At 63.6% G+C, this 12,828-nt stretch overlaps 1 protein-coding gene across 1 annotated transcript; it reads left to right on the top strand.

Moving 5' to 3' along the window:
- Positions 1–59: 59 nt before the first annotated feature.
- On the top strand, positions 60–12,826 carry LOC118629973 (snRNA-activating protein complex subunit 4-like). The gene is made up of 16 exons (XM_036261671.1): positions 60–87; positions 441–574; positions 1,522–1,568; positions 2,820–2,984; positions 3,093–3,218; positions 3,609–3,687; positions 4,223–4,304; positions 5,056–5,160; positions 5,304–5,376; positions 5,536–5,700; positions 7,992–8,139; positions 8,270–8,376; positions 8,533–8,627; positions 10,503–10,597; positions 11,993–12,072; positions 12,260–12,826. Exons 2-16 carry the CDS (start codon positions 445–447, stop codon positions 12,824–12,826), a joined length of 2,064 nt encoding a protein of 687 aa, XP_036117564.1. The 5' UTR covers positions 60–87; positions 441–444.
- The last annotated feature ends 2 nt before the right edge of the window (positions 12,827–12,828 follow it).

Genomic DNA, 12,828 nt, shown 5'->3' with positions numbered 1-12,828 from the left:
GCGGCGAGGGCGGCGGCGGCTCCCGGGCCCGGAGCGGGACGGAGGCCAGAAGACAGCGTGCGTGCTGCCGGCCCGCGAGCTGCGTCTGTAAGCGCTCCAGGTGTGGCCCGGGCAGGGCCGGGGCTGGGCCGAGGGCGGGGTCGCCGCTCCTGCAGCAGGCGCCCCAGGTCAGCCCGCACCGGGGCCGGCCTGGCTGCGGGGCCAACCCTGAGCCCGCCGGCCTGCGGCCCGGGCTCTGTCCTTGCCCCGGCGGCTGCCTCGGCGGGGCGCTCGGACCCTCGGCCCGTCGGACCCTCGGACCCAGCCTCGCGCGCACGCCCCGTGCCGGTGGCTTCAGCACCCGGCGCGGGCAGCGGGAGCGCCTGGGTCACGCAGGGCACATCGGAAGGGGCAGGTTCCCGCACAGCCTGGTTTCCAACGTCTCTCGTGTTTCATGGCAGAAGCATGGACGTAGACGCCGAAAGAGAGAAAATAACGCAGGAGATCAAGGAGCTGGAAAGGATCTTGGATCCCGGCTCCGCGAGTTTCAACGTGGAAGTCTCGGAATCAAGTCTCGATTCGGATTCCGACGCAGGTGGGCTCCCAGGGGCACCGCCGCCTCTGCCTGCACCGCATGGATGGGTTCGGTTGTTGTTAATCCTCACCCGAGAGTATTTTTCCGTTGAATTTTAGAGAGTGGAGCGGGGAGGAGGGAGAGAGAGACACATTGGTTAGTTGCCTCCTGCACACAGCTAGTTGGGGCCAGGGATCAAACCTGCAGCCCTGCTGTGCCCTTGACCAGGAATCAAACCCAAGACTCTCCAGTGCTCAGGCCGACGCTCTAACTGCTGAGTCACGCCGGCCAGGGCTCCATGGACAGTTTCTTACTGTCCCTTCTTCATCAGCCCCACACCTGGTGGGTGTGTGCAAGTGACCTGCCCCATGGTGGGCACCTGCATCGGCTGCCCTGGGAGAGCCCCATGTGTAGAAAGCGGCCGCAGCTGAGCACCTCCCCCATCCCCCCATCTCTTCCCTGGGCTCACCCAACTGCCTTCTCTCTGGGTCCGCTGCTGCCAAGGCTACATTCTGCCCACCTACCCACTGCCCTCCATGCTCCCCTGGGGCCTGAGTGTCCCTCACACAGCTCCTGCCTAGAGTGGCTGAGCTGTCCAGAGTCCCCCAGCCCGCCCACCTCTCCCCAGCCCCAGGCTCAGCTCCGAGGTCCAAATTCTCACAGTTCCGAACACACCAGGGCCTTTCTTTGACCTGTTACCAGGGCCTCTGCTCTGTCTCCCCCCGGGCTATCCCTGTAGTCACTGTTCCCTGCATGCCGGTGACGCTCCATGCTTGGCCTCTGTCTTCTCTTTCTCACTGACCGTGCCCTGGGTCTGTACCCACCCGCCTGGTCGGTGAGCAGTGCTCGGCCTCCAGGACTGTCAGGGGGAAAGGCCCAGCGAGTCCGTCTCTCCCTGAGGTCTTTCAGCCCTGCCCTCACCTGCCCCGTTTCCATCCCAGTCCCAACAGTTACGTGCATTCCCACAGGTTTGCTGCCCGGCGAGGACTCGGACGCTGCTGGCGCCCTGATCTCGGTAACTACAGACACACCGCCCCTCGGGGGGGGGGGGCTTTGAACGCATCTCGGTGCTCCTGCGGCATAAAAGTAACGCTTGATGGTTATTAAAGATGACACATCAAACCACTTACCATCAGTGGTGAGCGCATCAGCCCGTGGACCAGAGAGACCCGGGTTCGGTTCCCGCTAAGGGCACGTACCTCAGTTGCAGTTTGTCCCCGGCCCTGGTTGGGGTCGTGTGGGTGGCAACTACTTGATGTCTCTCTCTCACATCAGTGTTTCTCTCTCTCTCTTCCCCCCTCTCTCCCTCCTACTCTATCGGAAGATGAATGCAAACATCCTTGTCCTCGGGTGAGGATAAAAAATAAAAACTGAAGTTGTCTCCACAAATAACTAGTGTTGCTAGGCTGGCATTTTTTTCCTCCTGACTTTCCCAAGCCCTCATTCATTTCGACATGATGCACAGAGGGCAAGCAGCAAGTCGCCTGGGTGCTGCTCTTCACGGTTCACCTCTGTGCCTCAGTTTCCCGGTCTGTACAGTGGGGACAGTGACAGCCAGTCAGTTTGCACACACGAGTTCTTAGAACAGTGCCCGGCAAGAGGTCAGGCTGGCGCCCGTTCCCATTCTTTGGGGCTGTTCAGACCCTGCCTGCTGACGGGCCGATCACTTCCATTCTAGCTGTGCACGTGTTGCAGTTGCAAGTCACGGGCGTCACAGAGCCCGCCGTGTGCAGCGGCGCAAGTCACAGGCCCAAAGAGTCCCAGTTTTGCAGAAACGCTTATAGAAAGTGAAACCGTACTGCCCTGGCCGGCTTGGCTCAGCGGTTATAGCGTCAGCCCGCGGACCAGAGAGTCCCGGGTTCAGTTCCCGCTAAGAGCATGTACCTTGGTTACAGTTTGTCCCTGGCCTCAGTTGGGGTCGTGTGGGTGGCGGCCATTCGGTGTGTCCCTCACATCGATGTTTTTCTCTCTCTTCCTCTCTTCCTCCTGCTTTATCTGAAGATAAAGGCAAAAATGTCCTCGGGTGAGGATTTTAAAAAAAAAAGTGAAACTACCGTTTCCTCCCACCTCCCCCACCCCCAGCTCCTAGACATTGAATCCCTGTGTTTTCCGTGAGGGAAGGGTCCGCTCTGGAACTCCACGTTGGGGGACTTGCGGGTCCGGTGGCAGGATGTGGGTTCAGAGGCTGGCGCACCATGGTGGCCCCGAGGACGGGGGAGCATTTGTGTGCCCCTTTCCCCAACTGCAGTCTCCCCCTCGTGACTAGGAAGAAGAGAGGTGGGACGAAGCCAGCAATGATGAGGACGACCCCAAGAAGACGCTTCCCGAAGACCCAGAGACCTGCCTGCAGCTGAACATGGTGTACCAGGAGGTCATCCAAGAGAAGCTGGCAGAGGTCAGCTTGCTGCTGGCCCAGAACCGGGAGCAGCAGGTAGGACAGGGTCTGGCCCCTCGGACCCCACAGCCGGGCCTCCCAGGACCAGGCGCCTTCTCCACAAGGAGAGTTTGCCCAGCCCACAGGGACCCCTTGTGTCTGCAGGAGGAAGTCATGTGGGACCTGGCAGGATCCAAAGGCCCCAAGGTGAAGGACGGCAAGAGCCTGCCCCTGAACCTGTACGTTGGGCACTTCCTGAAGCCATACTTCAAGGACAAGGTCACTGGGGTGGTGAGTCACGCAGCAGTCGGGCTCCTCAGGGGGCCGGCGCCCCCACTGGCTGCGGCTGTGAGAACTCCCTTGGTGTTCGGAATGATGTTCTTCAACGGCCTGAAGCTCTCCTGGGCCGGTGCTGAAACTCAGGCCTCCTCTCCTCTCCTCCTTCCACGGAGCAGCCCCGGGGCACGTCCTTTAGAGGTGGCCGCGGGTACCAGCTGGCAGGCGATCCAGTCCTGGGCGGTATGGGGCCCGAGGTCGCTAGTGGCAGCCACTCTGGGCCTAGGTGTCCAGGGCCAGGCGTGGCACGTGGCCGGGCTGCTCAAGGAGGCTGAGGAGAGGGGCCGAGTGCGCGCCGGGCGGGCTCCCAGTCTGTCCACTTGGTGACGCTGCGTCCTCCAACAGGGTCCTCCTGCCAACGAGGAGGCGCGGGACAAGGCTGCCCAGGGCATCAAGGCTTTTGAGCAGCTCCTGGCGACCAAATGTAAGAGCCAAGCTCAGGCACCACGGAGCTCCCACCCACTCTCCCAGATGCTGCCAGGTCCCCACGCACCCCCCACCCATTCTCTCCAGGGGCTGCCAGGTCCCCACGCACCCCCACCCATTCTCCCCAGGCGCTGCCAGTCCCCACGCACCCCCCACCCACTCTCCCCGGGGCTGCCAGGTCCCCATGCGCCCCCCACCCATTCTCCCCAGGCGCTGCAGGTCCCCACGCACCCCCACCCACTCTCCCCAGGCGCTGCAGGTCCCCACGCACCCCCACCCACTCTCCCCAGGCGCTGCCAGGTCCCCACGCACCCCCACCCACTCTCCCCAGGGGCTGCCAGGTCCCCAGGGCTCCCTCCGGGCCTTGGCCTCTGGGACGCTCCTCGAAGCCCCTGCCTCCACCACACCGAGAGTCCTTGTGAGGCCTCCTCGCCGTGGGCCTGGGCGGGCTGCTCTCTGTGGTCGGAGCTGAGGGTGGGCGAGGGCCCCGGGAGACACCAGCTCACAGGAGCCACCGCGGCCTCTGTCCCCAGGGAAGAGCTGGGAGAAGGCCCTGCTCAGGAAGTCAGTGGTGAGCGACCGTCTGCAGCGCCTGCTCCAGCCCAAGTTGCTGAAGTGAGTGCGGGGCTGCAGCAGCACCTCGGGGGGCCCTGCTGTGCGGGGAGGAGGCGGGGCTGGGTGGCCGCGTGGGAGTGGGGCTGGCCGAGCACCCACGTTACTTGCCTGACTCTGGCAGTTTCTCTGGTCTGGGCCTAGGTTCCCACCTGTGCACGTGGGGCCACGTGAGACCTCTATGTATGTGCTGATGCGGTGACATCGTGTGACCAAGCCACAGCACTTGGAGCCCAGCCAGTGGTCCCAGGGGCCACCTGTTGCCTCATGCCTTACGTTGGGGTCAGGGTTATCTGTGGTGACTGTCAGGTCCCTTCCTGGGCTGCGGGAGCAGCAGGCTTTCTCTCTGGACTGTCCTGGAAGTGGACAAGTGCGGGCTTCAGGACTTGCCTGCAGCCTGGGCACCGGCAGGAGGGTCAGGACATCTGCGGCCCGCCTCCTGGGTGCCGGCACGCCGGGCTCCGCGACATGGGGTGGCCACAGTCACCCCGCTGCATCAGCAAACACACTGCTGTCCTAGCTGCCGACGTGCCCGCTGTAACGGCCAGGAGGTGTCCCCGCGTTCTCTGTGGGCGAGGAAGCCAAGGCAGCTCGGGCGGTTAAATAGTCTGCGGGTCACAGTCTGAGCCAGGCTCCCAGTCAGTGTCCCCTGCCGCGGTGCCGTGGGAGGAACCTGCCCTGTGCGGGGTGCTGCCGGAAGGCCCAGCTGGCCTCAGAGCCCCCACAGGTGACCCAGTGCCTGCCCTGCCAACAGGCTCGAGTACCTGCACCAGAAGAAGAGCAAGGTCGCGAGTGAGGCGGAGAGGCAGGTCCTGGAGAAGCAGACCGGCGAGGCTGAGAAGGAGATCCGGGAGATCAAGTGAGCCGGGCCGCCGGGCAGCGGGGCGGGGCGGCGGGGGCGGGGTGGCGGGGCGGCGGGGCCAGGGTGGGGGGGCAGCGTGGTGGGGCGGCGGGGGCCCAGGGCGGCGGGGCCTGCCTGACCCGCTTCCCTTGCCCCTGAAGTCAGCTCCCCGAGGAGGCCTTGCTGGGGAGCCGGCTGGACAGCCATGACTGGGCGAAGATTTCCAACATCAACGTAAGTCCGTGCGCTCTGGCCACCAGCCCTGCACTGCGCCACCAGGCTGGCTTCCCATCTGGAGCACGTCTGCGTGTCTGCACTGGCCCTGCGCCCAGAGCGCCCCCTGGTGTACCCCCTGCCACTGTTCCCGATGGCACAGGCTGGGTCTCTCTGCAGTTTGAAGGTGGCCGCAGCGCAGAGGAGATCCGGAAGTTCTGGCAGAACTGGGAACACCCCAGCATCAATAAGCAGGAGTGGACCAAGCAGGAGGTGGACCAGCTACAGGCCATTGCGGCCAGGCACGGCCACCTGCAGTGGCAGGACATTGCCGAGGAGTTGGGGGTAAGGACCGGGCCTCAGACCCCAGGGGTGTGGGTTCTGCCGGTGGGGAGCCACCCGGTTTGGGGTCTTCATGAGCTATGGGTCACAGCACAGCCAGGCCTCATCACTTGGCACCTTCGAAATCTTGCCTGACAGCGTTCTAGGGTGCAGGCCTCGGGCAGGGTGACCCTCCACGTCTCTCGGAGCCGCAGCCCCTCGGGGAGTGCACTTGCCTTCCACACGCCCCGTAGACCAGCCGTCGTCTTTCCGGCGCCTCCTTTCCTGTCCCGCTTTCTCTGCCCCGTCAGGCTCAGAGGAGTGTATTTTGGGGTGCTTTAGAACACTTTCTCTCGTTCCTTTGTGGTTCTTTTGTTCTTATTTTCTAAGGTAAACACTAACCTTCACTGTCTTTGATAATAAAGGCATTTAAGGCCACCTTTTGTTTTTTCTTTTAGTCCTCATCCGAGGACATTCTTCCATATTTTGTTCAGATGGAGGTGGGGGGGGGGGAGAGAGAAACATCCACGTGAAAGGGACACATCGAGTGGCTGCCTCCCACATGACCCCACCAGGGCCGGGACAAACTGCAACCGAGGTACATGCCCTTAGCGGGAACCGAACCCGGGTCTCTCTGGACTGCAGGCCGACGCTCTAACTGCTGAGCCAAACCGGCCAGGGCAAGGCCACCTTTTTGACAACAGCTTGGCGGGAAATGTCCTTTTCATAAATTTCTAACTTCAGATTCATTGCCTCTTTAGATCTTAGCTTACGTAGGAATGTGTTTCCTTGTTTCTAAGGAGGTAGGTTTCTTGGAATTTGTGTTGTTCTTTAGTTTGAAGAACTTTTTTTCTTCAGAGCAGTTTTAGGTGCACAGCAGAATGAGAGGAAGGGAGGGAGGGAGATTTCTCTACCCCCTTTTAAATTTTAAACCAAGGATGGACCCACACTGCACCTCACCTTCACCCCAGCCCACAGCCATCGGGGTCACTCTTGGTGGGGTGTTCTGTGGGTGGGGACAGACGTGGGGTGACACGTGTCCACTGTCACAGCGTCACACAGAGCAGCTTCACTGCCTGAAAATCCTGTGCCCCCCCCCCCAGTCCCCCGTCGTTCCGCTGTCTCCAGTCTGTCCTCCTCCAGACAGACGGAGCTGCAGTCACAGTGTGAGGCCTCGGCAGTCTGGTTCTCAGAGTCACAGGCAGGTGAGGCTCCCCTGTCTGCACGGCCTCGGCCCAGGTCTCTACTGCCGAGTGATGTTCTGGTCTGTCCTCCGTCCCCTACGGACGGACGTCTTGGTGGCTCCCAGGTGTTGGGCGATTCTGAGCAAGGCTGCTGTGCACACCCGAGTGAAGGTGTCTGTGTGGACGAGGTGCTCAGCTCCTCTGGGTAAAACACCAAAGAGCACCATCGCTGGGTCGTGTGGTTAGAGGTTTGGTTTGTAAGAACCGGAGAACCTGCCTTCGGAAGCGGCTGCACCGCCCGCAGCCCCACCAGCAGGGGGCGAGCGTCCCCGCTGCTCCCTGTCCTCCAGCCGCCGCGTTGCCCTGCCCGGGGTCTGCCGCTCTGAGGGGTGGGCAGCAGTGTCTTGTTTTCACTTTCTTTCCTTTGCGACGTGACGTGGGGCTTCTCTTACACGCGTTTGCCACCCGCACATCTTGTCTCAGGAGGTGTCTGAAGGTCTTCGATCATCTTCCAATCCGGTTGTTTTTTATTGTTGAGTTTTAAGGTTGTGTCTTTTGGATGATAGTCCTTTATCAGATGTGTCTTTTGCAAATATCTTCCCTCAGTCTGTGGACTGTCTTCTAATTCTCTTGAGGTTGTCGTTCACCAAGCAGAAGTTGTTGATTCTAGTGAAGTCCGCTTGTCGGTTCTTTCTTTCCCGGGTCACCTTTCAGTGTTGTGTGTTAGAAGGTGCCACCACCCTCGATGAGCGGACTGCACAGGTCCCACACACATGCCCTCTTCGCCGCCCCGAGCTGGCTGCAGAGACCCTGGGGACCCTAGCGCGCAAGGTGGGGCGCCGAGCACGCCGCCGAGCTGAGAGACGCGTGCTGCTGGCCCGGGGCTGCAGCTCTGAGTGTCAGCGTGCGGCTTGGGTGTCGTGTGAAGTGTCTTTTCCCCCCAAAAGTGTCTGCTTCCATCGCGGGCGCCCTCGTAGGCCTGTCTTGGTCTGGTGGGAGGAAGTAGACCAGACAGACCACTGTTGCCCAGGAGCACGGGGCCCGCCTGGCGCCTCCAGCCCCGCTGCGGCCGGGCGCCCACCTGCACACGGGGGCTCCACTGACAGCCGCACTCTGGTTCTGTCCCGGAAGACCAGCCGCAGCGCCTTCCAGTGTCTGCAGAAGTACCAGCAGCACAGCAAGGCCCTGAGGCGCAGGGAGTGGACGGAGGAGGAGGACCACATGCTCACCCAGCTGGTGCAGGAGATGCGCGTGGGCCGCCACATCCCCTACCGCAGAAGTGCGTCTCGGCCCGCGGGGCCTGCGGGGGCAGGGTGGCAGGGGGGGCTGGGGGAGCAGGGAGGGCCGTCGGCCCAGGGGTCCTGGGGGGCCCGGGAGGTGCTGGGCCCATGCGTCCCCTCTGCCCCCAGTCGTCTACTACATGGAAGGGAGAGACTCCATGCAGCTCACCTACCGGTGGACCAAGAGCTTGGACCCCAGCCTCAGAAAGGGCCTCTGGACCCCAGAGGAGGATGCGGTAGGTGCGGGGCACCTGGGGCGGACCACCTCCTGGGAAGTGCACCTGGGCTCCTTGAGTGGCCGCTGGGCCCCTGGCATCACTTACTGGAACGGAGTTGAGGGCAGGGAGGTTGTGACGGCCGCAGAGGTTATCCGTCTGTGTCCCTTCCTGCAGAAGTTGCTTCAGGCGGTTGCCAAGTACGGGGAGCAGGATTGGTTTAAAATCCGGGAAGAGGTGCCAGGTCGGAGCGATGCCCAGTGCCGAGATCGGTGAGTCAGATGCACCAGGCAGTCAGGACTGGGTGGGCGAGGAGGCGGGGCTGGGTGATCACATGCAGGGGCAGCTTGGGGTCCGGGGCCTGGGTGGGCGAGGAGGCGGGGCTGGGTGATCACATGCAGGGGCAGCTTGGGGTCCGGGGCCTGGGTGGGCGAGGAGGCGGGGCTGGGTGATCACATGCAGGGGTCCGGGCCCGTCGGGAAGCTGGTTGCTGGGTTTTCCACACTGAACCTTACTCAGATTCAGCTTGGCTGCAGCCCCTCCTGTCCTGGGCTTGCTCGCACATCAGACGGGTTGTTGAGGTGCAGCTCACAAGCACACAGCTCGCCTTTCCGGGCATGAGCTCCGTGCCCAGCGTGCTCGCTGAGCCGTGCACAGCCAGCATCTCTAGGGCCTGCTGATCCTCAGCAATGAACCCTGATCCCCAACAAAGAAAACAAGCAATTCCAAAACGTGCAGAGGCCCTGGCTGGTTTGGCTCGGCAGTTAGAGCGTTAACCGAAGGGCCTCGGGTTTGATTCCCGTCAAGGGCACATACCTGGGCTGCAGGCTCGATCCCCGGCCTGGTCGAGGTCGTACGGGAGGCAACCAATCGATGTGTTTCTCTCACATCGATGTTTTTCTCTCTTTCTCCCTCTGCCCCCCGCCCCCTCCACTCTATCTAAAAATCAACGGAAAAATATCCTCGGGTAAGGATTAACAAAAAAAAACAAGAAATGGGCTAAGGACCTAAGTAGACCTTCCTCCACAGATTAAACGTGAAAAGATGCTCACGTCACTAGTCTTGTCAGAAGCGCGAGTCCACCCACAGTGAGTCCCACCTCACGCACACGGACAGGGCGAAACCGGGGCCCTGTGCGCCGGTGGGAGGGCAGCGGAGCCGCTGCCGTGCGGGACAGCGTGGGCCCCTCGCAAGTCCCACGACTGCCAGGTGGCCACAGATGCCATTGCACACCCAAAGGGGCGCGCGCAGGGGCTCGCCCTTGTCCGCACACCATGACCTCAGCAGTGTGGGTCACGGCACCGGGACCAGAACGCCCGTGCCCGTGCCCGGTAGGAGGCGGGGAAGGTGGCTCTGCAGCGACCTGCCGTGTGCTGAGCCTGGGCGGCGTGGGCTTTGTGGGCAGGTCGTGCACGGTGTCCTCGTTTCTGACACCCAGGAGTGTGGCTGCGGGTCACATGGTGGTGCTGATGTAACTTCTGGGGACCCCCAGACTGCTCTCCGTGGCGGCCGCCCCTCGGCGTGCTCAGGATTCCAGTCTCCCACGGCCTGGCCGGCACTTGCCGCTGCTCTGATTGGCCACCTCGGGCTGGCGCGTCCCGCGGGTGTGGGGACGTTTCCCCGATGCTGCCCGTGTGCTCCTCCGAGCTTGTCTCCTCCAGGGAGACGTCTGTTTGTGTCTTTTACCCACTTTTGCATCGAGTTTTATGTTTGTGTTCACGGCCCAGGGTTCTTGGTAAATTCCAGGTGCAAGTCCCCTTTTAGGCGTATGGTTTGTGAGTAACGGTTGAAGCACACGAGTTTTTAATGTTTTTTTTTGTCCAATCCTCACCCGAGGACATGTCTTTCTATTTATCTTCAGATAGAGCGGGAGGGAGGGAGGGAGGGAGAGAAGCATCAGTGTGAGAGAGACATCGATCGGCTGCCTCCTGCACGCCCCCCACTGGGGCTCGTGCCCTGAGGGGGAATCCCACCGGGACTCCTCAGTCCATGGGACAGCGTGCAGTCTGCTGAGCCACACAAGCCGGCACAAGTTTTTAGTTTTGATCAAGTCCAGTTTGCCTGTATTTTGGGGGTTGCCTGGGGTCCCGGTGCCAAGGGGGAGGCCACCCAGCATGAGACGGCCCTTGTTGCCGTGTCGTTTCCAGCTACCTCAGGAGGCTGCACTGCAGCCTGAAGAAGGGGCGGTGGAACCCCAAGGAGGAGGAGAAGTTGATCGAGCTGATTGAGAAGCACGGTGTCGGTAAGCTCTGGGCACAGCCGCGGGGGGCTGGCCGCGCTCTGCTCTTCGGCCCCTGGGCCTCTCACTCAGCAGGGGGCGTCCCCGGCGGGCGGCGCCGGTCGTCCCATCACACGAACTCGCGTGCGATCCGCAGAGAACGTGGAGAAGCCGAGGGGAGCAGAAGGAACCGAGGTGGCGGGCCCCCCGCCGGGTGCTCCCAGGGGGCTTTTCTAGGAAGGGCCGGTTCTCACACCGAGTCAGCTTTTTTTAAATCCTCACCATGTATCTTCAGATAGACTGGGAGGGAGGGAGGGAGGGAGAGAGAGACACATCGACTGCTGCCTCCCACATGACCCCGTCAGGTCCGGGGACTGAGCCACAACCAAGGTACGTGCTCTTGGCCGGAATCTAACCCACAACTCTGGTCCAAGGGCTGGTGCTCTAACCACTGAGCATACCAGCGGACAAGCAGCTGTTTGTTACTTGCCGGTGAGGCCTCAGCGCGGGGGCAGTGGAGGGTGAGCGGGAGCCCGCGCTGAGGGAGGACCCGCGTCCTCCACGGGGACAGCACTTCTCCGAGGGGCCTCCGGCCGAGGAGCCCGCACTGAGGGAGGACCCGCGACCTCCACGGGGGACAGCACTTCTCCGAGGGGCCTCCGGCCGAGGAGCCCGCGCTGAGGGAGGACCCGCGTCCTCCACGGGGGACAGCACTTCGAGGGGCCTCCGGCCGAGGAGCCCGCACTGAGGGAGGACCCGCGACCTCCGCGGGGGACAGCACTTCTCCGAGGGGCCTCCGGCCGAGGAGCCCGCGCTGAGGGAGGACCCGCGTCCTCCACGGGGTCGGCACTTCTCCGAGGGGCCTCCCGGCCGAGGAGCCCGCGCTGAGGGAGGACCCGCGGCCTCCACAGGGGGCGGCACTTCTCCGAGGGGCCTCCCAGCCGAGGAGCCCGCGCTGAGGGAGGACCCGCGTCCTCCACGGGGGACAGCACTTCTCCGAGGGGCCTCCCGGCCGAGGAGCCCGCGCTGAGGGAGGACCCGCGTCCTCCACGGGGGACAGCACTTCTCCGAGGGGCCTCCCGGCCGAGGAGCCCGCGCTGAGGGAGGACCCGCGTCCTCCACGGGGTCGGCACTTCTCCGAGGGGCCTCCGGCCAAGGAGCCCGCGCTGAGGGAGGACCCGCGTCCTCCACGGGGGACAGCACTTCTCCGAGGGGCCTCCCGGCCGAGGAGCCCGCGCTGAGGGAGGACCCGCGTCCTCCACGGGGTCGGCACTTCTCCGAGGGGCCTCCCGGCCGAGGAGCCCGCGCTGAGGGAGGACCCGCGTCCTCCACGGGGTCGGCACTTCTCCGAGGGGCCTCCGGCCGAGGAGCCTGCGTCCTCGGGCGGTGGAGCAGCTGCCCTGTCGCTTTGCGTTGCAGGTCACTGGGAGAGAATAGCCTCCGAACTCCCGCACCGGACGGGCTCCCAGTGTCTGAGCAAGTGGAAGGTCATGGTCAGGGTGAGCTCCGCCGAGCCCGTGCTACAGGGCAGGCCGAGGGCGCCGTGGGCAGAGGGCTCAGCTCCGGGGCCCTGGCGTCTGGTCCGGGAGGACGGGCTCCCTGCACGCACGTCCTTGCCCTGCCCGTGTCCCTGGCTGCGGAGCCCCGCCCGGGAAGCTGAGCCTCAGCAGCCTTTTCCCCGCACAGAGGCAGGGTCGGGGCCGAAGGCGGCGGCGGCGCCTGCGCAGTGTGCGGTGGAGCTCCAGCAGCGGGGACAGCAGCAGCGGGGACAGCAGCAGCCGGGACAGCAGCAGCCGGGACAGCAGCAGCGAGGACTCGGAGCCGGCGGACGCCCCAGATGCCCGGGAGGGTGGCCGGGCACTACCGTCGGCACAGCACCCCGTGCCGGACATGGACCTGTGGGTTCCTGCCAGGCAGAGTGCCCACGCCCTGAGGGCAGCAGGAGCTGCCTCGCCCGGCCCTTCCAAGGCCTCCGATGTGGCTCAAGGTGGCAGCAAGGGAGCGGAGAAAGTGGGCTGGGCACAGGCCGCCTCCGGGACCCACAGCGCCAGCCTGACGGATGTCGGGGACCTACGCTGCGCGGACTCTGATCCCACGAGCTCCGAGGGGCCAGCAGACAAGGTGGGCGTGGCCCTGGTGTGCCCAGGACTAGGGGGATTGGGTGCCGCTGTTTGGCCGTCACCAAGGCTGAACCTCAGGGCGGTGGCTGGCCTGACGTCCTTGCCTGAGGACATCAGCTTCTGGCCCGTGTGAGG

The sequence above is a fragment of the Molossus molossus genome, unplaced genomic scaffold (assembly GCF_014108415.1).
Source record: "Molossus molossus isolate mMolMol1 unplaced genomic scaffold, mMolMol1.p scaffold_m16_p_14, whole genome shotgun sequence".
In the NCBI taxonomy this organism is placed as follows: Eukaryota; Metazoa; Chordata; class Mammalia; order Chiroptera; family Molossidae; genus Molossus; species Molossus molossus.
This window is presented reverse-complemented; position numbering and strand designations above follow the sequence as displayed.